The sequence below is a fragment of the Cavia porcellus genome, unplaced genomic scaffold (assembly GCF_034190915.1).
Source record: "Cavia porcellus strain 051 isolate PalLab524CR breed Dunkin Hartley unplaced genomic scaffold, mCavPor4.1 scaffold_15, whole genome shotgun sequence".
In the NCBI taxonomy this organism is placed as follows: Eukaryota; Metazoa; Chordata; class Mammalia; order Rodentia; family Caviidae; genus Cavia; species Cavia porcellus.
This window is the reverse complement of record NW_026947498.1, coordinates 34,634,098-34,660,879: the sequence shown is the minus strand read 5'-3', so window position 1 is coordinate 34,660,879 and position 26,782 is coordinate 34,634,098. Positions and strand designations below refer to the sequence as shown.

The window sequence follows — 26,782 nt, the reverse complement described above, 5'->3', positions numbered from 1 at the left end:
AATCATGAACTACTCTTGTGGAATTATTCTGACAATGGAAGGAATACTCTGCTGGTAAGAGAAATAAAGAGTATATATCTCTTTGCAAATGTTATGTTTTCATCCCTTTAAAACAGAAATTAAGTACTGTCTCAATAACTGCACACTCCTAGGCAGTTCCTATTACCAGTGCTCAGCTGACATCTCCATGAGATACTGCCTGTCTACTTCCTTTAAAATTGAACATGGGCTTCCCCAATACCACTGTCCCACACTTTCTGTCTCCATATCTTGCCTTAATTTTCCCTAGGGCATTTGTTCTTTTCTAAAACACTCTATTTCTGTGTTTGATGTATTTTCTTCCTAAATCTACCGAGAATTAAACTCCACAATAGCTGAGATTTTCTATTTTATTTACTATTGTTTTTCCTTGAGCTTAGTGGCTGGCACATTTAAGGTATTCCATAAATATCCACAGAACAAAAATTTAAGAATGGATAATCAAGAATGTAGATGTCAAAAGAAAATTGAAATGGAAAATTAAGAGGTGTAAATGCTTAACTGTACTGTCTAATTAGATCATTAGTTCATGAGAATTCCTTTTGTTGAATTTAAAAATGGATAAAGTAGAAAAGTAAAATGTTCAATATAATGTACCTAATGTAATACTTCTGAATGAACATAACCTTTTAACACTATAGTAATAAATTCAAAATATGCTAGAGACTGTGACCCTAGAAGAGCTCAAGATTTGCTTTCCTGTATTCCACTCCACTGAAGTGCTGACGTGATAATGCTAAGGACACATGAGTAAGCTAGGCTGAATTCTAGGTGTGGCTTGCCAAGTTAATGATGAAAAGATAAGTTTTGTTTTTTGTTATTTATCAGTATCAGGAGTTGAATACAGGGCTTCCTGCATGTGGACCAAAATTTAGGGGCTGAGCCACCTCCCCAGCCCTTTTCTAAATTTTATTTTGAGACAAGATCTTGCCCCGCCTAGTCTTGAACTGGCTGTTCTCCTGCCTCAGCCTCCTAATTGCTGGGATTACAGCTATCCAGCCATCATGCTTGGTTCCAATGTTCTTAGGATCTACAGGAGAGATCCTGAAATCTTTTGGCACTCCTGTCTGGATTTATTCTCATCTATACCAGATGAAAAAAAATTCTGCCTCATTGCTTGTGCAAGTTATTCTAAAATGAAAAGATCAAGAAAAGGAAAAAGTGGCAAGGGACAACCTGCTTACATCTAGTCTAGGCAAGAAAAATGCATTTGATTCAGGGTCAAGACATTAGAGGAAAAAAGAAAAGATACACCCAAAATGTGCTTAGAAATCAATAAGGTGTTAGCAATTCTAGTCTAACAAATGTAGAATCGGAGTCTTATTTAAGAGCTGTTTGGGAATACAGTTAAAATCAATTTTAAGATCTTTTTTATCTGTCAGTGTTACAGGATCTTAAACAGTGTTACCTTAGTTACCATAAAAATCTTTTACAATAAATAACTAATAAATTATCTTTAGGAGGGAAAATATAAAACAGTCTTCAATAAAATTTGAAATTGTGAACTATTTTACCTGGAATGATCCAAGAATATCCTTTAAAGGCTCTTCATAAAACTCATCTCTTCCAAAGAACAGCAGCAACTCAAAGAAACTCCTAGAAAGAATAAATGATAACTTTAATTGCTTCTTTGAGTTTTTGTTCTAATTTAAAAGATTATCGAGTGACAATAGCAATCTAATATCAAATAGTTTTAAGATATTTGGTTTTAAAAAACTATCACTTAAAATTCAATTTTGTAAGATTTTAAAAGAAATGTCTTCAAGAAATAATACAAAAAATACTGATGTTACTAAACAATAAAACAATTATATTACTTAGGCCTATCAATATCCACAAGGCACTAAATAAAATTTAATGATATACAACATAATGGCTGTACATAGAAGGATGATCTCAAATAGACATAAAGTGCAGTTTTACCCAAGAGCAATAGGCCACAGAGCAAATTAAGAAATCTGTTTTTTTAGTAAAGATGGATAAAATTGAAACAAAAACATAAATCTAGACAATAAGCTAGAGAAAAATTACCATGAAACGCTCAGCTTATATATGTATTTGAGCACATATCACCAAGTATATCTAATAAGTGATATTATTTCCTCAGATTCTTGGAATATCTTGATCTCTCATAATAGAACTGCTCAAACTATTGCTTTTTAAATAACTTGGAAAATACTATTACTAGAGTTAAAATGCTTTTAATAATTCATGAGTTCAAAAAGAAGGGAATACGTAATATCTTCTAATCATAAGCATGGAGAACCATAAAATTATTTTAAAAAATATTTAGCAATGCTTAAGTGATGCAAATAATATAACCCTCCAAAATTCAACTAACACCTAAGGCTGTATTTTTATAAATGATTTTGTTGTTCATTAAATCATGAAGACTGAAATTTTATTCTGTTTAATGTATTATAACTTATTTATTTGTTGGGGGTGTTAAGACAGGGTATTGCTATGTATTTCAGACTGGCCTTGAACTCACTTTGTACCCTAAGCTGGCCCTGAACTCACAGCAATTCTCCTGCGTCAGCCTCCCAAGTGCTGGGGTTACAGGCATGTGCCACTATTCCAGGCTTAGGCTAAAATTCTAAAATGCAGATATAACTGAGAATATAGTTTTTAATATATTATATAAAAACACACAAATTAAAGGCAAAATAATGCAGAGGAAAAAAAATCTTTCCTTGATTAAAGAGCTCCCACAAGTAACCTTAAAGAATCAAGATGTAGTAGAAAAGTGGAAAAGACTATTTTACAGAAAATAAATGCAAATGGATTTTTAAAATACGAAAAGACAGTGTACCTTCCTTTTAACTTGATAAGAAAAAGCTGTGAAGATGAAAAGCCATTTTTCCTATCACATTTGCAAACACTCAATATATCCCATGATAGCTATGGTATACAGAAACAGGCTATGATATCTTGTTGGGGGAATGATTATAGCTATTTTAATGGAAATGCATTAATACTCATTAAAATTTAAAATGTATATGTACTATCTAGCCTAGCAGTCCAATTAATAAGAATTTCATCCTCCAAATACACATGTAAGTTGAAAGACATAAATATAAGTACATCACAAATAAAGTTTAGTAGCAAAAGATGAAACCTAAGTATCTAACTTAGGTTACAGTAAATTAATTGCAAATACTGCTAAATAATGAAATATACTAAAAATAATATTAATAGTTACATCTATATGAATAAATAAAAAAATCTCAGGATATATCACTAAGCAGAGACACAGGCATATATTTATCCACAATTTCACTTTCTACAGCCAACTGCAGTCAAAAAATATTAATGCAAAATTCCACAAATAAACAATTTAGAAGTTTTAAATGGCACACCTTTTGAGTAACATGGTGAAGTTGTGCACTGTCTGCATATGCAACCTGCCCCTTCCTCACTTAGTAGCTGCCTTGGTTATCAAAACGACTGTCAAGGAATTGCAATGCTTGTGTTGAAGAACAAATCTTTCTGTACTTAAAATGACCCTTTAGCACAAAAATAGTAAGGTAAAGAAGATACCAAAAAGGACAGATTAACTCTGTTACTATATAACACTGCTGTAGGACATGTAGAAACTAACTTAGCATATGTAGAGTTTGTTATTAACTGAAATGTCAGGCATCTACACAGAGGAATGTTATCCTTCGTGGATAAGGGAAGACAACTGTACGTTGTTACCTTTGTTTAAAGAAAGTTAGGAAATAGAAGGCCCATCTACACCAACACAAAGTTTATACATTGTCTGACTGGCTAGAGGGATATTCCACAAATAAATAAAATCAGTTGCCTCTGCATAGGATAAATAAAATTTAAGGGTAACAGATAAAAGGGAAAATTATTTTTTATTATTAACTTTTTTGTATTCATTTTACTATTAATCAATGTTTGGAAAAAAACTCCCATCACATGTACCTCCAGAGTTTTCACCATCCCTATTAACAAGCACTAAAAATTCACTTGTATCTAATCTTTAAACTTTTCATTAAAAGATGTTTCCACTTTTGATATTCCATAGTTAGTAAAAATCCAAGTTCAACATAGCTGTCATTTTTATCTTTCTGAAGCATAAAAGTGATTCCTCTACTTTTACAAACTGTTTTGACTATACCATCTAAGGCACAGAGCTTTAGCTGACATACTTATGTATGGCTAATACAACAAAATTGTTAAAACGTTGTTTTAAAAGCATTTAACTGATTGTCAGTATTTTAAAATGGTAATACAGAATTTCTAGATTTCTCAGTGCTTTTTCAAAACAGGAACTCCAAAACAGAAGTCTTGTATTTCTACGTGATAAAATATGCTGAGCAGCTAGTGCCTTTAAACAGGTTATGAATTCTTCTCTTCCAATTTGACAGTCTCCATCCACCTTTCTTCTTTTATCAATATACTGCCTGTTTAACTCTTGTTATCATATATTCCCTTCCTATCCTATTTAGATATTTGACATCACAGATCTACATCAAAAAACCCAAATTTCTTATTACCTAAGAATACTTTCCTCTAATTCAAATCCCTTTTCACACAAATCTTTTACCATAATTTCCTATTCCCTAAAAGACCTATGCCCTTTCACATCTTCCAACCTGTTATTTTTTCAAGACCTGCTTGTGTGATTTCACCTAGCTACTTGGTCTATAAACTCCTTTCTCTCTAGACAAAATTACAACTGATTCTTCTGTATATCTGTTCTTTTGGATGTATTTCTATTGTAACATATAAAAATATTCATTGAATTTGCACTCGGTGGAAAACAATGATACTTTATCAGTGTTGAGTAGATAATATTGACTGATGCTATAATTAGTTGTATTGAAGGAGAGAATAAAAAGATTGTTAGTGGAAGAAAAATAAGCTATGGCAATAAATTTTTAATTTTTAAGTAGATCAACATGATCTTCCAAAAAGTCAAATATAATACGGAGAGAATTAGTTTGGTTTTTGTTACTATAATCAAACATCTGAGGCCAGCCTATGAGTTTCATTTTTGGCTCCTGGTTCTGGAAATGTAAAGGCATGGTTTTGGGGAAGGGGTAGCCATCTGGTGAAGGATTTCTTAATAGCAGAGTCCCAAAGTAGCTTAAGGCACTGCATAGTAAGACATGGGGGGGGGCATGCATGTTTCTTTAGTCTCTCTTATTTTTTTTTTAATTTAAAGAGAGAAGGAAAAAAAAGGACATAAAAAAAAAAACAATGCAGTAAAAGGGTACAAATAATACAGTATTTCTAGAAAAATATATATACAGTACGAAATCACCAGTTAACAGGCTACACATTATCTTCCCAGAAACAGTTGTCCATATCACTAAATTAAAGCATATAAAGTGAACATTCATACAGTGGAATTGGAGACAGTTCCGTTCAATGATCCAACAAAAGCTCAGTTATATGGTTTTCCGTCCTACACTCTCGAACATACCTGCGGTTATATCCCTTAGTTCACCTTACTTTCCTCTCTTTTTTACAGTAACAATTAGACTTTTAGGGTTTTATTACTCTCACGGTTCTTATTACTTTTTTGAAGAGAATAAAAACAAATGTGACTAAGCTTTAGTCTCTTTTCCTCTGCTCATAAAACAACCAGGATCTAATCAGTTTAAGCCAAGTCATTTTTCAAAGGTCCCAACTTTACATATCACAGTAGGATTCAGTTTCTGCCCTCTTAATTTCTCACAGTGGAGATTAAATTTCAATGCATCAAGAATCAGGGGACACTCAAGTACCTGAACCATAGCAAAAATGTAGAATTATTGTCTAAATTATGTACATACAAAAAAAGAGAAGTCAACATAGAGAACTGTGCATGACCCATGACTAGCTACTTCAATCCTAAGGTTCAATATCATAGTAAAATGAGAAAAATAATCACTAAAAAATAAGAAAATCAAGAAAGTCAGCAACTATTTGTGAAACAAGAAAATTGGAAATCACTTAAGGAAGATTTCTAAAACTAAAAGTAGAAGTCAAAATGTTTCAAATTTGGTACTATTTATTAACTAGTATAAAGAGCCAACTACATGTTTACAGAAATCAATTTATCAAGTCCTCATAAAAGAAAACTCAGCAGGGTACACAGTAAATGAACAAAACAAAACAAGGATGACCCTAAAATATAAGCAACAGACAATAGCAGAGCTGGAAAATACTGCCTATAGCCCAAGGAAGATCGATTTTAACATAGTGCATAAGAGAAGAATGCCATTTTTAAACTGGTATTTTGGCATATTTAAATTGTTTGAAAGAAAAAATCAAAAGACTATATCATGACAAGACAATATTACAGAAAATTCGGTTATTATTAAGGCATTATTGAAATTCTGTCATGCTCATTTATTTACTTACTGACTAATGCTGCTTTCACATTACTGTGGCAGAAGTAAGCACAGGCAACACAGATCTTTAGAGCTGAAAGCCTAAGGCGTTTATTATAATGTCCCTTTACACTTACGGTCTAGAGAGCCACAAAGTTTGAATTTGAATGGCAGCTCCAGCTTTCCTTAGTGTTTACTATGTGGTAGTATGTGCCTATGTTCCAGCCACTCAGAATTGCTGACAGAGGATTACTTAATCCTAGGAGTTGATGGCCTGGGCATCACAGGAAAATCCTTAGGAATAAGAAATAGAATCTTTCCTTGTAAAGAGCCTGTGAACCCTGCTGAGTTGAAAACAAAGGACTAGAAATACTGTAGTATAAAAACTTAGCAGATAAAGCTAAGTTTGAGAGGATCAACTCCAAGTTTGAAAGTTCATGTTGTAGCATGGGATGCTATTTTGATAACTAAAATGCAACTGACACAGTAAACTTCACTGTTACATCATGTTAAGCAACTGCCATGGCCACCTCACCTTCAGCAGCCACCAGTCAGCAGTCATGGGGACAGGACCCTGGCAGCAAAGAGTATGACTCCCTGAAGGCTAAGATGATCAATGATACTTTTCAGCTATAAAGTACTTTAATAAGGGTGTATATATTTTTATATATAATGCTATTGCATACTTAGTATAATATAACCAGAACTTTTACATACACAGGTAAAACAAAAGATATAAGTGACTTGCCCTATTGCAATATTTGTGGTGGTCTAGAACTAAGGTACAATTATCTCCCAGATACGCCTGTATTATTAACAGTGAACATGTGTACAACTAAGTGACAGGGATTGTTTCTCAAGTGCCCTTGAGAAACGATCTACTTTTATTATTTGTTTTAGAAATAAAGAAACTAGAGGTACTGAAAGGTTAAGTAACTTTCTTAGGTTACATCTTCAAGTTCTAGTTACTTATTTCCAGTTATCTTACTATTTCCCCTGGATCTACTTTATTTCATTCATGTTTTGAAACTTTTAAAGTCATACATGTCAGTGAGAATCAACTTACTCCAAATCTCTATTACTCTCTATTACTATTGGTACAGTATTTTGAACTCTTTCTTGGAATTGCAAATGTTCTGAATGGCATCCAAAATGGTGAACCCTTTCAAGGTTTTCAATTTACTTTGCCCAGATCCATGAGTGAGATCACCACATAAGGCAGCTCAGGAACAACCTTAGAAAATAAATTTATTCAATAATAAGCCTTCAAAATCTAAATTACTCCTTGAGCCTTGGGCTGTACAAAGGATGTTAAGTTAGCAGGCATGAAAGCATAATCTCAGTATACAGAAATCTCTTGTAGTCAGGTACATTGACATTGAGCAGTATCATTTTGAATCAGCAGCAGGCTTAAAATGTTCAAGTCATGCAATAAACAGATAAGCTGCTATCATCCAAGTATAGTAAGTGCTCAATTCATGAGTAAGTTCTGTTCTGGGAGAATTGTTCCTAAGTTGATTTGTAAGCCAACAAAGTGAGCCTTACACAGTAAACCTATGAAAGTTAGCAACTCAAATGTCCTTATATTGTGGACTTACTAAGATGTAATTCCACTCAGTGAGAACACAGGCAGCACAGATTCAGCATAATCCTTAAGGACCCTAGAGTTTTCAGAATCGCATATGACCTTCAATGTAGGCATGAAGGGCATTATCCCTTCATAATCATAGCCTGTCCTTTGAAGCTTTGAGGTCTGTCAATGACTTCTTTTCTCTAGATATCACAGTCCTAGATAGCAACTTCTCCTAAAAGCCTACTTATTTACACTGAAAATCTGTTTAGTTTAGGCACCACTATAATTTGCCTCGTAAATATTTCCCCAAAGGCTCATGAAAGAGATGGTTCTAGCTGTAGTACTATTGGGAGGTAGTCAAAATTCTTAAAAGTTGAAGCCAGCAGGAGATCTTAAAACACTGGGGGCATGTTCTTAAAGGGGATGACACTTTTGTCTGCCTCTTGGGATGAGGCACACATTTTCCTCTGTCATGCAGTTGGCACCTTATATACTACTGCCTGGCCATGGGCCCAAAAGCAATGGACCAACTGGACTAAAACCAAAACTATTAGACAGAATAATTCTTCCTTTTTAAAATTATTATTTTGGATATTTTGTTACTATAACAGAAGACTCACACAGTTACTTTCTTCAGTTATCTCAGATCTTCTGGGTAACTTGCTGGAGCTTCTACATAAGCACTTGCTTCACTTCAAATTTTATGTTATGAAGAAAGCTTCCTTCCTTCAACCGCATGAACCAATCTCTACTAGTGTCAGTCTTTTCTTCTGCAGCTTCCAAACTTCTCTGAGCTGTTAGAGAATTGAAGATGTTGCATCTTTCTCTGGATTAGGCTTTGGCTTAGGAGAAAGCTGTAGCTCTTTTATTTCTATACAGGCCATTAAAACATTCTCTGTATAAGTCTCACTTTCTTGTCATTCAAGTGCTCCCTGGAGAAGTACTTTTAATTTCTTTTAAGAACTTTTCCTTTGCATTTATAACTTTACAAACTGGAGCAAGAGGACTAGCTCATCTTGGTTTTTTTTTTCCTACTGAGTTTTAGCATTTCTATCTTATGATTTAAAGTGAGAGGTGGGACAGTTCCTTATACTTGAATACTTAAGAGACCACTGTAAGTTTATTACTTGGCTTAGTTTCAATATTATTGTCTCAGGGATAAGGGAGGGAACAGCCAGTTTGTAGGGAAGTCAGAATACACACATTTTTGAAGTTTATATAATATGGATATAGTTCCTAATGCCCCCAAACAGTTTTTATAGTAACATCAGAGATCACTGATCAAAGGTCAGCATAATAAATGTAATAGTATTGCAAAAAGCTTAAAATATTCTTAGAATTATCAAAATGTGACAGAGTACACACTTTTGGAAAAATGATACTTATAGACTTGCTTGATGCCACAAAACTTCAGTTCACTTTTAAAAAATAGTATCTGTAAAGCACAGCAAAATGAGGTATGCCTATATAGCACAACTATTATTACTATTGACATTATTATCTTTCTTTCAGCACTCCATAAGAAAACAAGATCTTCAGAGTTTTGTTTTTTTCAACTATGCATGTGTCAGTGTGAAAATATAACAGTTTTTACCCACAAACTGGGAAAAGATTTTAGTGAACTCTCTCTCAGACAAGGGCCTCTTGTCTAAAACATACAAAGAATTAAAGAAACTCAGACCTCCGAAATTCAAAGATCCAATCCAAAAATGGGCATCTGAGATGAATATGCAATTCTCAGATGAAGAAATGCAAATGGCAAATAAATACATGAAAAAATGCTCATCATCATTGGTCATTAGAGAAATGCAAATTAAAACCACACTGAGATACCATCTCACTCCTGAAAGAATGGCCAGGATCAAGAAAACCGACAACAAATGCTGGAGAGGCTGTGGGGAAAAAGGAACTCTCCTGCACTGCTGGTGGGAGTGTAGACTGGTACAGCCTTTGTGGAGATCTGTCTGGAGCTTTCTCAAAAAGTTGGGACTGGAAATCCCATTTATTCCAGCTATTCCACTTCTAGGCATATTCCCAGAAGAACTGAAAGCATCATACCACATATGTGCACCTATGTTTATAGCAGCACAATTTGTAATCGCCAGATCTTGGAAACAACCCAAGTGCCCATCAACTGAGGAATGGATAAAAAAGTTGTGGTATTTCTATACAATGGAGTATTATTCAGCTATAAAGAAGGATCACATTGAGATATTTATCAATAAATGGGCACAGCTTGAGACCATACTCATAAGTGAAATAAATCAATCTCGCATGTGTGAATACCGAATAGTTTCCCTAATGTAAGTAATGATTCAAATATATAAAAATATGTGGTAATCATGATTCCCCATTAGGTGGCCTTGAAGCCTTATAAAGTTTTCACTCATTAATTAGAAAGGCTTTATTCTGGGCTTCTTGATATGAAAATATTTGAAGCTAGAGTATATGAAGTTTTACCCAAATATTTCAAGGAAAAAGACACTATGGTAACTACTATTAAGTCAGGTTATAAGGTGGTGAAGTACTAGGTTATTGAAACAGTCATGCTGTGACCTCTATTGTTATATTGTTATGTCCTGTTTTATCTCAATCTCCCCCTTATTGTTTCAAAAAAAAAATTATTTAGTCATTTCTTATGTTTGTCTTAATTAAAGAAAAAATTCAAAAAAATTAGGATATATAAATAGTAACTCTTTTCGACTTCCTATTAACTTGTTTTGAAGTCCTGTAGTACTCCCACGATCTTGTTTTGACTGATTAGACTCTGTTCCATTCTATATGATAGTATCAAGTTTGAAGACATAGGCAACTACTTTGAAGACAATAAGATTCACTAAGATACCCATTCTGGTTTGACTATTGTCTTCTTTGGAAGTCCTGTAATGTTTACAATGCCTAAGTTTTATTGGTCTTGTTCTCTACTGTTTTGTCCAACTTTATAATATCTAATAAGATAGACAATTCTTTTTAAGGAAACAAGGGACAACGTTGATAACCATTGTTGATAAACTTGTACTCTGTTCTACACCATGTGCTATGTCTATCCTTGGTATTGACTGACAGCTTTGTTTTGCCATATTTGACTGTATTCTCCCCCCCCCAAAGAAAGTAATAAGCACTAAGGAGTAATAAAATCCAAGATGTGTAAATTTTGTTGTAAAAAAGAGAGGGAAAAAAAAAAAAGAAAAAGAGCTCTAACGGATATAACAGCAAGTGTGTTTAAGGGTGTTAAATAGCTGACTTTATCAATGTTTTTGGAACATTGAACACAGCTGTTTGCAGTCTCCCTGTTTGAATGTCCACCTTGTGTTCTTTGATACTGTGATTTGAGGAACTATTTTCAAGAAAATAGTGTGTAATCTACTAGCAGGTAATTTCTTACTGTTATGGTGTTTTGTTTTGTTTTGTTTTGTAGTTCTGTATTGCGTGTACCCTTACGCCGCTTTGGTTTGTTTTGTGTTTTTCTCTTTTTCCTCTTAAATAAAAAAAAAAAAAACATAAAATAAAAAAATAAACTGTTACAGCTAAAAAAAAAAAAAATAATAACAGTTTTTAAATTATGAGTTACTGAACTATGTGATTAAATTTATCAAAAGATTACTCTCAAATCTATTACCATTGTTTTTAACATTAAGTTTAGCATGTGTTTCTACATTTTATATGTGTATGTTTAAAATTTAATGTTAATAGTGTATGCAGGACAGGCATGGTGGCTAATGCTTGTAATCCCAGCACTGGGGAGGCTGAAACAGGAGATCACTGAGAGTTCAAGGCCAGCAAGGGCTACAAAGTGAATTGAAAGCCAGCCTTAACTGCATAGCAAAACCCTGTCTAAATAAATAAATATATTAAATAAAATAAATTAGTAGTTTTTGCTTTAACTTTTGAATTTTAATGTTAATAATCTGTGCATTAATTTATAATCTTACGCAAAATTAGAAGTAACTTACAGTTCAGTTATCTAAATTGGAATAATTGACCAACATAAAGTTACCTAAACAAATGACTATAAGTAAGTTGTAGTAAACAAATACATTATAAACCATATTCCTTTTGAATTAAAAAAAATTATAACCATGTTTATTTGTCTTTCAGTAATCAGTATATTCATATTAGCTATCTATGAAAGAAATTATATTCTATCATTTGGACATACATAATTCATATGATAGTTTTCCATATATTAAAATAAGGAACCAGACTTGTGTAAAATACCAAAACATATAAAGTGCTACATATAACCACAATTGTTCTTTCTTTCTGAATCTCTGTAGTACATCAGGATTTTTCAAGATTTATAAGATTGTACATTTACACATTTATCTATCATATACTTAACTTCAAATACAAGAAATCCATTTATCAATTTGAATTAAAAATTAGGTCTACTTGACATAAGTCAAAATAGAATAAAATACTGTTACACTATTAAACACTCAATTCTTAAGATTTCTCTATGTATTAACTCGAAATCTTTGGTATTATGCAGAAATCTCTACTTGCCTATTTAACATTAATAAAAAATATTTACTCTTGACATTCAAATTTTCAACACACTTAAAATAATTTCTTCAGTAACACTTCTTTTCTGAGGAAGGAAATGATTCACATAGTTCTGTTCATCCATATACTGACAAAAATAAAGAAACCACATTGTATTTTTCAGAATATGACAGATCAGGAGGTCCCTTTAATGACTGTACCTCTAAAAACAACTGAAATTCTGAATAAAACAGTTAGCTTTTGCCATAACTAAAAATTCACATAGGCTCATTATTCTGTTCTTCCACATTTCTAGGCTATAAGGAAAACTGCCTGTCTGAAATAAAATCAGAAAAGAAAAAATTTTTTAAATCCATTCCTAGAGGTTTTGAACTGAATTCATACTACTTTATGTAGTCCAAAAATTCTCAAATTCCTGAGCTAGTAATATCCCCAAGAACCTGGGAAAAATAAATGTGAATCTGTTCTACCAGAACCTACCTTTGATCCATGCTTTCAATATCCCTGTACACATTCCAAGAAAAATATAAACTTATCATGTCAACAAAAATAATAACAACAACTAAATATACAGTGCAAAGAAATAAAGCACTATGAACAAAAGCCAAAAGAACTGTTAGTCAACAAAGATTTACTGTATTAAAATTAGAAACAATACAAAATGTGACTATAATATAGTTTAAGAATAGTGTTGAATGTAAGAACAGATTAAAAATCAAGAAATTCTAGAAGGTAAATTCTAGAATGATTTCTAGAATTAAAAAAAAAAACCCGGTACCGATAAAAATGAAAAAGACAAAAAAAAAAAAAAATTGCTGAACTTAAAAGTACAGACTTAATGTCAGACAAACTATACATGAAGAAAACACTGCCACACTAAAATATTTGAAAAAGCCAGAGTGCAATATTGAAAGAAGAAAAAAGTCAATCAGGAGTTAAGAGACACAGTGTGGTGTATGAAAATACTAATTAAACTAACACTGCCCTGAAACATGAAGAAATGTTAATGAAGCCAAATGGAAAAGCCAAGATTATACTACCCTAAACTATTTGTTATGATGAAACCAACATCTCAACTCATGTGAAGGATTAGCATCTCAATTTATTGGATATTCAAATGTTACTGGATGGAATATTCTATAAACATCTGAATATTCTATAAACATTCTATAAACATCTAAAAATCCATGTGACCTATAATGTTGTTTATTGCTGATGTTTCTTTGTTAATTTTTTGTTTGAGCACTAGAGTGAAAATGAAGTAAAAAAGTCTTACTATGATTACATTGGAACCTACATGTCCCTTTATGTTGAGTAGTGTATGTTTTATAAAATTCAGTAGACCAATGTTTGGTACCTATATATTTATAACTATTACATCTTCTTGGTAGATTGTTCAGTTTACAGTATATAGTGGTGCTCTAATTTTGTCCTGAAGTTTGCTTTGTCATATATGAATATGGCTACTCTTTGCTTTCTGTCCTTTGTCTATATATGTCTTTGCAAATAAGGTGTGTTTTTTGTAAGTTTATAGTTAAAGTTAAGAAACAAGAATGATTTAGTCTGTCAAATGTGAAAACATTCAAACTGGATTAAAAACATAAAAATTCAAATAGGAAAAATTCTAATATAACCTGGTTCTAAAGAATCTTTCATGTGATTTGAAATTCAGAAGCAATAAGGGACTATTAGTAAGTACAACTTTTAATAGAACACAGCCATATCCATTCATTTCTGTATTGTGTATGGCTGCTTTTGTGCTACAAAAACAATTTGGCGGTTACAACAGAAACACACAATAGGGTCTGTGAATTCAAAATATCTGGCCATTTTAAAAAATGTGTTTTCAACATCTGCTTTAAACTGTCAATTTTGTTTGCAATACTTAATAGAATTTGACATTTTCAGTTGTAATTTACACAGCTCCGTTAATTTCTTCAGGTATATCAAATTTCTGCCCGTATTAGTGCTGCTTCAAGAACCTTTACTATTCTTTGATAGCTTAACTAGGAAGATTTTTGTCTTAGTTTCTCATCATTAGGACACAATAAATTAAAAGAAGAAAGGCTAATTTTGCATATAGCTGGTAGAGGCTCCCGTCCATAGTCAGCTGGCTCCAAGGTATGGTGGCAGGGCAGAGGGGCACAGCAGAAGAGAAAGAGCTCATGGCGTGGCAAGCAGGACGCAGGGCGTGTTCAGGGAGGAGGAGGAGGAAGAGAAGAGATATATGCAATATGGCCTTCCCAGCCATACCCACACTGACTCCCGTCTTCTCTTCAGGTTTCCCCTCCCGACATCATACCTAGCTATAATCTCATCTGTGGGCTAATCTAGTGATGAATATCATATACTAAAGGTCCACTCACCTTTCAAAAGTCCCGCCTACGAGCACATGAGGCTCTGGGAGGAACACTAGATATAACCATAAGAATCTTTTACTTCTCCTTCATTTTAGAAATATGTTTTCCTAAACAAAGAATTAAAGGGTTATTTTTCCTTTTATCATTTTAAACTTTTCATTTTGTTGTGTTCAGACTTGTGTAGTTTCTAAAGAGGTCTACTATATTTATTATTATTCTTTTTAAAATTATGTCTTTTTTAAATTATGGCCTGGCATACTGGTATACACCTATAATCCACTCAGGAGGCTGACGCAGGAGGATTGTTGTGAGTTCGAGACCAGCCTGGGCTACAAAGTGGGCTCAAGGCCAGCCTGAACTGCATAGTGAGATCTTGTCTAAAAATGGGGGAAAAAAGACTCTGGTTGCCTTCAAATTTTTCTCATTTTCAACTTAAATATTATACATCTAGGAAACAAGAGTATGGAGGAGGGAAACGGAGAGAGACAGACAGACAGACAGACAGACAGAAAGAAAGAAAGAAAGAAAGAGAGACATCATTCTGCTTGGAGTTCTGAGTTTCTAGATCTGTGGATTGGTTTCTCTTGTTTTTTTTTTTTTTTTTTTTTTTAGAAAATTCATGGCCAAAATATTCTTGTACCTAACCAGCATCCATTTCTGTAATACCTGCTACCTAAGAGGCTGAGGCAAGTGGATAACTTGTATTGAAAAGGAGCCAGAAGGTATAAATGAAACGAGACTGACAGAATATTACTAATTGCTAAAGCTAGGTGACAGATAATAATGGTTCTTTATACTGTCCCCTCTACTTCTGTGTGCTGGAAAATCATCATAGTAAATTTTTTGCTTTGCCTTAGAGTCCTATGTTGGTAAGAATGTGAGGAAACAGGTATTTTATATTGCTCACAAGAATGTAATCTAGTTTAAGGTTTAAAAAGGAAATTTGGCAGAATCTACCAAAAATGAAAAATCTCATATTCTTAGATCTAGCAGTTCTCCTAGGATATATCTTGGCTATACAAATAACTTACATATCCCATTCACATTCTATAATACAACAGGTTTCCTGTATCAAAGCTGTATAAATATATTTCTACAAAAGCTATTCATATAAAGTAATTCATTAAATAATCGCTAATAATAGTAAATAATCAGAACAAAAACTATTCATTAGTTAGAAACTAATTAATTTTTTTTTTTTTTTTGTACCAGGGATTGGATTCATATGACCTTGCACTTGCCAGACAGGTGCTTACTCCTCTGAGCTAAATCCTGATCCCAGGAGCTAATTAATTTTTGATATACCCATAATACTACTTCAGAACCAACTTTATGACTGATGAAATTGTTAAATGAAGGATACCCAAATTAAAAGAAGAAAGAAGTACAAAATAATGTGAATAATGTTAGTATTTGTCTACAAAGTATCTCTGGATGGAAACTCAAGAAAATAATTAAACTAGGGGGCAGCCAGATATAGAAGGTGAGGGTATCTCAATATATATTAATCATACTTTAAAAATTTCAAACCATTAATATATATAGTCTACATAAAATTTTAATCAAAAGAGAAGTTATAGTTGGCTTTGTTAGGTTTGGCTAAAAGGAGGCAAAACTGAAAAACTAGAAGTCAGGAGGCAGAGAGAAATACAGGTTACTGTCCTTTGCTCTCGGTTTAAGGATCCCCTATAACAGTTATATCTCTTCAGAAATTCCCTTTCACATTATCAGTGCTGCTTCCCCTCATCAGCTATCACCGGTCTCTGGGCTCTAATAATTCCCCTGCTTTGTCTTCCTTTTCCAGAGCTAATAACTTGCTATAGTTGTTTGTATCTTGGATCATTACCCTCTGTTTCTAGATCTTTAGTAATCTTTTAATAATCTTTAATAATCTTTGAAAGTGGTCCTAAAATAAAATTCCCTCTAATAAATTATCTAGCATGGCTTACATTTTCCTAATTAGATCTTATCAAAAAGAAAAAAAGTGACTGTATTAAAGGTTATTTCTATAGAACACGAAGGATCCAATTCCTAAAATTAGAAAGGATAATTTTTCAGTGTCAAGGTTTAAGAACACTGTGGCCTATACACTTCAACAAACTAAGTTTCAAACATATGTATGTGTGTGTGTGTCTCATTTGTTCATTTTTCTTTCTTCATGTCACACTGGAAACTGACAGTATGTCATGGTCTACTTCTATGAATTAAAAATGTTAGTGGAAAAGAAGCAGAAATTAAAAGGATCAGATATATAGTTTCGGTGAGCTGACAATACAGAATAAGTCATTCAAATATCAGAAAAATTCAAATATGAATTTATACTATGATCAATACTTTGTCTAATAAGTTGATCATTCTAGTATAGAGTTTACTACTTTTTCAATTCAATTTTTGTGCATTCATGCTGACCAAGAAAATTACCAAACTTTCTTTAGTTATATTAAAAAAATGAATATTATTTTTTAGGTAAATATATCCCTCTGAATTCTGACATATACTAATGTGGCTGAAAACTTGAGTATATCTCATTATTATATCACTTTCCATCCTCACCAAAACAAAAGTATCAATGGACTATTCCTCTTTTTGCCCATAAAACTACTTTATCAAATTAACACAAGATACAATAAATACCAGAAGTACAGAGATAAAGATGCTATCATAACTTACACTACATGAAATTGTTTCTAACTACATGAATTATTTCCTACTAAAACCAACATAAACAAAAAGTAGACAGGTTTGTCTAATACTAACTTTATTGGGCTGGGGAAGTAGCTCAGTGGTAAAACACTTGCCCTAATATTGACATTAGCTACAACAAATTATGGAAACAAAACATTCTAATATAATGGTAAAGAACAAAACAGTGTTGATGAGATTTAGCAAGACAATGGAATTACGGCAAACAATTACCCCCAAAAAGAACATCTCTCTCTTTGCAAAGAGAGAAGATAAAAAGATACAAGAGTAGGCTGTATTTCTTTCTAAAATGAGTTAAGGCCACCTGCTATGAATGACTAGTAAAGATAATGGATTTGAAACTAGAAAAGATATTAAGGGCTGGTCAACAGAGTCAAAAAAAAAAAAAAAAAAAAAAAAAACCACAGTAAGAATGCCATATATAGTATTGTGGAGATAGGACATACTGATGTGGACTCCCCTCAGTTTACCCGTAAGCCATTCTTCCTTTGACTTCTAGCCTGTTTCCTACACTGGTTCAAGCCCAGATATATAAATGCAACCAAATAAAATTTGGTTGTAAGAGCAGAAAATGAAGTTAGGCACAAATGCTTTGTTTGTAATACAGTACAAACAATATAATCAGAAACAATTAGTATCTACCATTACATACACATTTTGGCAAAGGCCAAAAGTATCTAGCCACTCTAAATAAGAGACTAATTATATCTACTTAGCTCCATGAAAAAGAAGTCTTTGATCTTCTAAACAACTTGACATTTTAAGATAAACAACTTTTAGTCTTTGCTACTGCATATACAAATGCTCCTAGCTGAACTAGTTCATTCCTCCAGAGATACTTTGAACTTAAAGCTGTCAGGCGAACACCTCTGCCCAGAATTGTGAAATCTATAACTATTTACTTTCATTAAGACAAAAATGTCTGGGACAGCAGCATTGAAATTTGCTTATATTTTACATAAAATTGGTATATTCTGTTTTTTCTGCTCAAAGGTTCCACGCAGTTTCAAAATACAGTATTTAGCTTTATTTTTAGGGTGAAACTTAGAAATCAGAATTTATACAATCTAAAAACAAAAAAAAAAAAAAAAATCAAAACTTAGATTGGCAAACATCTCCCCGCTTCCAAATCATCAGTTAAAGAATGAATTAAATTTCATTTTTAATTCAAATACCTACCTAAATACAGAGAAAAATTTCATTTCTTTAGAAAATACAGCTTACAAAGACAGTCATCCCACTTTAAGTTAGATAATATTATAATTAACTTATTTAAGACAGTTGTCTCCATGACTTAATTTTCAAAACATCTGAAAAAACAAGCATGAAGAGTCACCTTTCTTTGTCTATATAATGAATGGCTTATCAATGTTTTCATAGTTTTTAATATAGTGAAAACATAGTTTAACTATGTTAACATAATTTTAGCATAGTTTTTAGAACCCCTAAGTCCATAAAAGACAGATCTTCACATACATTTATAAGGCATGTATAAACTTTCATGAAAGTGGATATATACACCAGAACATGGCCAGAAAATATATTAACCTATATGTTGTACATGTCACATGTATTTTATATGTATGTATAGTAATTACATACTTTTTATGGCTTGTGTCTAGATGCCCCCCCCCCAAAGCCTCATACAGTCATAGGTAAGGCTTTGATTCATGGTACAACACAAGGACTAAGGGTGTGAGTGCTACCCACCCTACATAGCCTGAATAAAATATAAGGGCCAGAAAGAGCTGCGGTCACCCCTTGTTGCTTCGGTACATTTTTCCCACCATGAAATGTTTCTGCTTTGCAGTGCTTGTCTGTCATGTCACCCTGGCTTGGAGCTGACTATGGAATGAAACCTCTACGTAGAATCTGTGGATCAAATAAACTTTTCCCCCTTTATATTTGGGTATCAGGCATTTTGTCTCAGCAACGTGAGGAAAGTAACAAAGACATTTATTTAGACAAAATGTTAAACATTATGTGATAAATTCTTTAACTCATTTATCTACTTTTTAATATCAAGTATATAAAAATATTAAATACATGATATAAATCATATAAAATTTCTACAGATACTGAATATAATTGTTATATTCTGACTTCCTGTCCAAGTGTCTTGACTGTTCTATTTGTTTTCCTTAAAAGGTTCTTCTGCTCCTTCATGAGTGTTATTCCTAACATTCCTTCATAGCTCAGCAAATAGCTCACTCAGAAATTTTCCCTAATATTTTAGACCAGGTCAAGTTCTCTGTCATACTCTTTAATTATACACTGTCATGTAAATTGCAATTACACAGTAACATGATGCTTATTTAAGTATCTTTTAGCTCTGGAAGGTCTTTGAGAACATGACTTATCTATTTTATTTCCTATTTATTCCTAGACCGAATGTAGAGTTTCACAAAAAAAAATAAATGAACAAATAATTATGGAATGTTAGAATAATTTTCCGGTTATTTATTTAAGTAAATTGTGATCATAGACTTATTAGTCTTAAAAGAAGCACTGTACTGCTACTTCCTCATTTTTTCTTCTGGTATACAAAATATTGCTCACTTTTCTGTTCACGTAAGTTCAAATAATGCAAACAGTTTTCCTTTTAATATATATACATACCGAGGATTGAGCTCACAACCTTGCATTTGCCACTGAACTGAATCTCCAACCCCCAGTTTTCCTTCTAAGAACATTACTATTTAACAAGTAATCTAGATAACTAATTTCTTTAACTTACCATCCCCAATCTTATATAATATTTGATTCTGCTTAAAATACTTATTGCTTATAAATTTCTTTCAATACTTATTTTATTTTCCTAAAAAATCAGCAGAGAATAGCTAAAACTGTTTAGTAGCCTGAAATATAAAAAATTCCTTATAGGGAACATCTATTTTCCCTAGCCAGTTTTCTTTCATATTGCCTCATATATTTCTTGAGGAATTAAGGATCTGTCCAATATAACCATCATTCTGATAGAGCTGCCGATATAGTATCCTTCTTTTCTCTAGTCATGGAGGACTGTCATCGACTGAGCCAAAAACCTTACCACATTCTATTCAAAACAGTCACTAATCCAAATGCTGGACACATAAGCCAGGTTGGATCAGAGATCTTTCCAAGATGTTTTTGGGAATGAAGTGGTGATGGTCATGGTGGTAGTAGGATTCTTCTCCCTTGGTTAATAAACTAAGCTCAACCTAAAACTGTTGGCCCCTCTGAAAGAAAGAGTTAAGGGAAAAGAAAAAAGATGCAAAGAGAGAACAGTCAGAAAGTATTTTCAGAAAATCGTTAAACAAGTTCTGGTCCTTGCTTTTCTCTGGTGTAATGATTTATATCTAATAAAACTCCCCCACTTTTTTTTCCTTAGCTAACTTGAATAAGATTTTTCAATGACAAACAAAAAGTCCTAATAATTCCTGTCTTCCTTTTGGAATCACAACTTGAACACCAAAAAACATTTTTTAAAATAATATAGTTAAAAATTTGCCTTGCTTTTATAAATCTAAACATGACATTACATTCTAAACTTCTCTTTCTACAATTTTAAACATATACAAACAAATTTTTAAGGAACCACAATATACACAGACCCTTTTAAACTTTTTTAACTTATTTTACATCCTGAATAATTTCAACATTGCAACTTCTAATCTTCCTCCAAAACTATAAATTTTAACCATATTTTTATTATTTACACCTCAGTTTTGTATCTCATTTTATATAGCATGATGCTGATATGTTAATGTTATATTCCTGAAAATGTTACTTAGAGATTTTATATTCATTTTAAATTTTTTAGTTTTTAACTTTATCACTACCTTTCTAGAATACTTTCAGTTTGTTTTCATTGTGGATTTTTCATGTTGAATGTATTCTTCAATTATCTGACAATTCTTGAATATCCACTAATATTTAAAAATAAGGTCATATACTGGTAATTAGGAGCTCTAGGAGCATGTCTGGTGTTACTTGACTGATCAGTTTTTCTTTAGCATAATTAAGCAACAAGCCAGTGATTTCAATGAAGAATCCTTAAATGACAAAGTTTATGATACTGCTCCAGTATCACTGAATTTCTTTAGAGGAAAAGAAAGTAGTAATACTGTTTTACCCATCCCGTCCTGGTTCTAAAGCCTGGTGATCAGTTTGAATGAAAAATATACAATTAAGTCCTTTATCTGCATTCTCCTAACTTCTCTTCTCTACTCAGTATTTCCTATCTTGCATATTTACATTCTATATTTTCTGGGATGAGAAACCAAGGCAGACAGATTTCCTTATATAGACAAAGAACAATCGTGTTTTAGATACCACACAGTTTTTTAAAAAAATATTTTATGACTTATCAGTATGGACATACATAAATATATAAACAGTAAGTTTCACAAATACGACTTACTCATAGAGATACTCTGATACTTTTGTATAATACATAATTTCACAATCCACCACTGGCATAAGTGCACTGAGGCTAAATGAACGTAAGCAAATGAAGTTGGGACTTGCAGTATGTTTCACTCCCCGATCTGCTCCCTCAGGCTCAGAAAACTAAAGGTCTCTTTCATTAACTCATTGTCCTTCTCTATGAGCTTATCACTGTATAATTCTCTATTTTACTTCTTTACTATAATTTTAGAAGGCTCCTAGGAGGACAAAAACAAACAACACAAATATCTAGTTTATAATCTTCACATTTCTCCACGAGCATTTTAAAAAGGAATTTCCTAACCTCTTTTTGGTCTGCCTTAAGGTTTTTCTCTGCTAATTTTCATAGCTTCAACTGCTGTATTCTGGGACTTAGTATTAGAGCTTTCCAATGCACTCTGGAGAATTAAAAGCAAGTACCATAGTGAACACAAGAATCTGTGTATCACAATCCCATTTAACTATAAGACTAAAAAGAAAATTATGGTTAAATATTCAAAATTAAACTTAAATATTTAAAGGAAGAAGTAAAAATTTCTTTTTGAGGGAAGTCTTTAGAAAAGGTTTCTTTGTAAGAAGAAATAATCAAAAACCAATGCTGAAATACATCAAGACAAAGAAAGTGTTTATAAATAAAGAGTACTTACACTGCAAGACTACTCAAAACATACTGTACGTGCTCACATTCATCGGGGAATGACGCGCTGGCTGATGTAAAGCAGCAAAGTGCGGTCTGCAGAACCTGAAGCTGCGGCAAAGGGACCTGCCATCTTCCAGCGTAATCTTCAACCACCTGACAAGGAAGCGACCCAGAAAGTACATTACTCAAAGTGCTCGTAACTCTTCAAGTTTAAAAATGTAAATTAAACTATATTAAAATATTAGTTCAGCAACAAACAACAGATGAATCTGAAGAATGGGAAATTCTCATACTGTTTACTTCATGATATCTCTGAAAATACAATCAATTATCTTTGAAAATGTGGAAAAGAAGTACAGTACATGAATGACTGTAATGTTCACCTACCGAACCTTTACCTAATTTTGTTTTATTTTCTGAGATAGGATTTTACTATGTAGTTCCGGCTAGTCTTAAGCTCATTACGTAGTCCACGCTGGCCTCAAACTCTTGACAGTCCTCCTGCCTCAGCTTCCCAAGTGCTGAGATTACACATGTGCATCACCATTTTTTGTCCCCAAATTTTGTTACAAAAGTCTTTTACTTCCTATACCCAGCTTTCAATTGTATCTAGAAAGTAAAAAGAAATACAAGCTATGCTGGCCTCAAGTATCGTAACTCTTTTCAAACCACACATGAACAGAAAAATAAGAAAGTTAGATTAATAGTGGTTCCCTGTTCTAAAATTTTTCCTTCACTAGTCTGTGACTGGCTTTATTGTCTCCTTCAGGGCACCACACAACCTGGTTGTCACACAAAAAAATAGCTGTCTGACAGCCTTTCATTTTTCATTTCCAGTCCCAAATAGTTAGTCAACTAATTCATGTTTATTTATCATCTTACTCATTTCTTATTCACGGATTAGGTTTATTTCCTCAGAAGAGAAGCTTTCTATTTCCCTAGGTTTTGTTAGTAGTTTCCCTCATTCACCAGGAGTCAGCTACCACTTTGTCACGTCTACCTGAGTCCAAACCTAACATAATGGAAGTCTTTCTGGGCAATACATTGGTTGTATTACCCTTGAAGGGATGACAAAAAAAAAAAAAAAAAAAAAAAAAGTGAAATTTATGAGTATTTTACACTGTATAATATCAAGTCAGGCGTTGCTAATGCATTATACCACCATTTCTCCTTGAAAAAATTTCCTTAACATATAAAGCGATTATATGGCAGTGCCCTATTACTTGGAAAGTTTTCTCCTATCCTGTGACTCCTATCATAAGGTTTCAGTTTAATGATAGCTGACACCATGAAATCATAATGTGGATATTTTTTACCAAGTCATAGCTCAGACTCCAACGAATCTTTCATTTTCTTTCTTTTCCTTATTTTAACAGATAAAGTCTTAATGATGAACAGAGTAATACTAAAGTTGCTACAAACAGGAATAATATTTACCTAGATTTTCAAAAAATTAAGTCTTTCTACCATTCTAATTTCTGAAAGAAAATTATCACAGAAATAGAGGATCAAAGTCAGGAATCCTTTAGGGACTTGTAGAAAGCTTCTTCTCATGTTAAAAAGCATAATAAACACAATTACAGAGACTGTATCAATAATGATAAAGAAAGGCAAGAAGCAAGCCACAGAGCAAAGCTGCTACAGAGAAAAGCTACTACTAAGGAATATCCCAATAAGCCTGAAACACCTTGTAATCATTCATACATAACAGAGACACATCTTATGCAAAAATGGACAGTCCAGTGATGGCTAATCTTTTAGATCTTTCAATGACAACCATGTACTATATAACATTACACTCTAGTAAGTTGAGCATGAACCAAGGCTCATTTTATCAGAACTGTCGAAAAATGTTGATTTAATGTAAACATTTAAGTTAAATGTTCAGAAACCTTATACAAACTTTTATGGACTACATTAAGTGCTCTAAAATTCATATGACAAACCCTACACATGACTATATTTGGATGTAAAACTTCTAGGAGATAATTAAAGACAAATGAGTTAAGACTATGTAAACACATGGCAAGAAGGTGACAATCTGTAAGCAAGAAAGACATTCCTCACAAGGACCTGACTATACTAGTACCTAATCTTAGATTTCCCGCTCAAGAACTATTAGAAAATAAATTTCTATTGTTTAAGCCACCCTTAACATTTTGGTGTGGTAGCCTAAGTAAAGAGCCTGCCTGCCCTAATACAGAAATAATGCAAATGAAGCAGTTTAGAAAAACATCAAAAATGCTCAATTAAAATATGGTTATATGTTTAACTGAGCTCTCTTTTTTTTTCTAACATAACAATGCAGAAGACCAAATATTAGTTTGTCAGTGAGTAAACAATGATCTTGACACTTAAAGTCAGATAATAATAGACTAGATCATTAACAACTTTATTTCTATTGGTTGTCTATTCAAATTGCTGTCATTCCCATCCTTTAAGTTTTCCACTGTCATTAATTTCATTATGTTAACTATTTTATAGTTCACAGGTTATCAGTCAAGCTGTTCAATAATAATTTCATTCCTTGATTACAGTAAAAACATCTGCTTATTAACTCCGATTAACAAACCAGAAGATATCACAATTAGCTTACATTTTAAAAACTTCAACAAATGCTTGTAATACTTGTCTGTATTAACCTGTTGAAAGCAGATCATTATAATCTGTTTAGTCAGAAACTTGCTAATTTCTTAAATAAATAGGTTTTATGGTAGTCTTTTCCCTATAGTCCCCAATCTTGTTCTCTAAACACCATTCTGTAATAAAAGGAATTGGGAGAAGTGCTTGATTCTACCATAGGCGCAAAGAAAATGCAAGGTGAGTTTAAAATATCTTGTGGTTCCAGAAAGTAAAGAAATGCTTTCAAAAAGCCCAAAGATATAAGAACACAACAGCCAACTTGAAAGAGTATCTTAGTTGATAAAAAGTGACACAATTTGAGTGACAAAATTAATAATAATATTAGACTTTAAAATATCCAGAAGTCCATTCTATTACAAATAAATTGACTAAATAAATACGTGTTGATGAAACTGTTCTTCACAGTGGAATCACAATTAATAAATGTAGAAGGAAAGAAAAATACTAGAGAACCATCAACAGGCCAACAGCACCACAATAAATGCTGCAAAAAGGATCCACGGGCCAGAGCTTTAGTGAGAGGAAGCCTGAAAAGCAAGATTTGCAGTCTCAAAGTATCTTTTCCAAGACAAATGCAAATGAGTTAATTTAACCACAAATGCAAAGAGAGTTAATTTAGGGTGAAGAAACCCCAGTGACTCAAACTTAAGCCATCAATGTAAATACAACCAGGAAGTAATAAAACATATAATAGTTATATATGTAATTCATAATGTGACACACTAAGACACATTACCATTTTAGTGGTATTTTTGTCCAAAATTTAAAAATTCATTCTAATAACATGACATTATCAGGCAAATACAAACTGATAGGTACTCTACAAAACAACTAATCAGTACTCTTAAAAGTGTCAAGTTCATGAAAGGCAAGGAAAAACTGAAGAACTTCAAAAATTAAGTCATTTTTAAAAGTTAATACTATTATGTTCCAAATTTTTTCCTCAAATTTCAATGTTCTCATTTGTTTTAAGAGGTATCTTATAAACATAATTGTGCATTTAGTTTTTCTACTGCAGTATCCAATTTACCTCAAAATTTACTCACACATAAATATATATAAATACACATGTATATGTAAAATGTATGTATATCTATAATGTATATATAAATGAAGTAAGTAGGTAGCACTTTGGAATAGAAAAGATCCGAATTTGAATTCTAGCTCAGTCAATCACTTATTAGCTATGCAATTTTAATACTGTTACAAACTTCTTGGTTTAAGCTTACTGTTTTTTGTTGTGTTTTCTTTTTAAGGAAAGGAAATTAAAATTTAAATCATTTTTAAATGGATAAGAAATAAGATTCTCATAATTTAAAAGTTGTTTGGAATCTGCAAAAGATATAAGCTATAGTAACAAGGGGCTCAAAAGCAAGTACTTCAACCTGATGGTGACACACCTGTAATCCCAGCACTAGGGAAGGCTGAGACAAGAGGATCACTATTGTGTGAATTCAAGGTCAGCTGGGAAATCAGTGAGTTCAAGACCAGCCTGAATTACAGAGCGAGACCCTATCTCAAAAAAAAAAACAACAAAACAAACAAAAAAGCTGGTACT

At 32.6% G+C, this 26,782-nt stretch overlaps 1 protein-coding gene and 1 long non-coding RNA gene across 5 annotated transcripts in view; one reads left to right on the top strand and one right to left on the bottom strand.

The window, feature by feature from the left end:
• LOC134470466 (uncharacterized) overlaps positions 1–18,818 on the top strand; it is a 31,187-nt gene extending 12,369 nt beyond the window's left edge. Inside the window, exons 2-3 of the long non-coding RNA XR_010039382.1 lie at positions 9,457–10,247; positions 16,023–18,818. This is a non-coding gene — a long non-coding RNA (uncharacterized LOC134470466). The remainder of the gene's footprint in view (positions 1–9,456; positions 10,248–16,022) is intronic.
• Positions 1–26,782, bottom strand: part of Znf654 (zinc finger protein 654) — an 86,433-nt gene that overhangs the window by 31,850 nt on the left and 27,801 nt on the right. For 3 of the 4 annotated variants that reach the window (XM_063224771.1, XM_013151867.3, XM_063224773.1), the window contains exons 2-3: positions 22,589–22,734; positions 1,554–1,635 (exon numbers count right to left, since the gene is read on the bottom strand). In XM_063224771.1, the coding sequence (XP_063080841.1) occupies positions 1,554–1,635; positions 22,589–22,734 (228 nt within the window). Of the gene's footprint in view, positions 1–1,553; positions 1,636–22,588; positions 22,735–26,782 lie in introns of those variants that run through there. The other variant, XM_063224774.1, reaches the window with a different exon arrangement.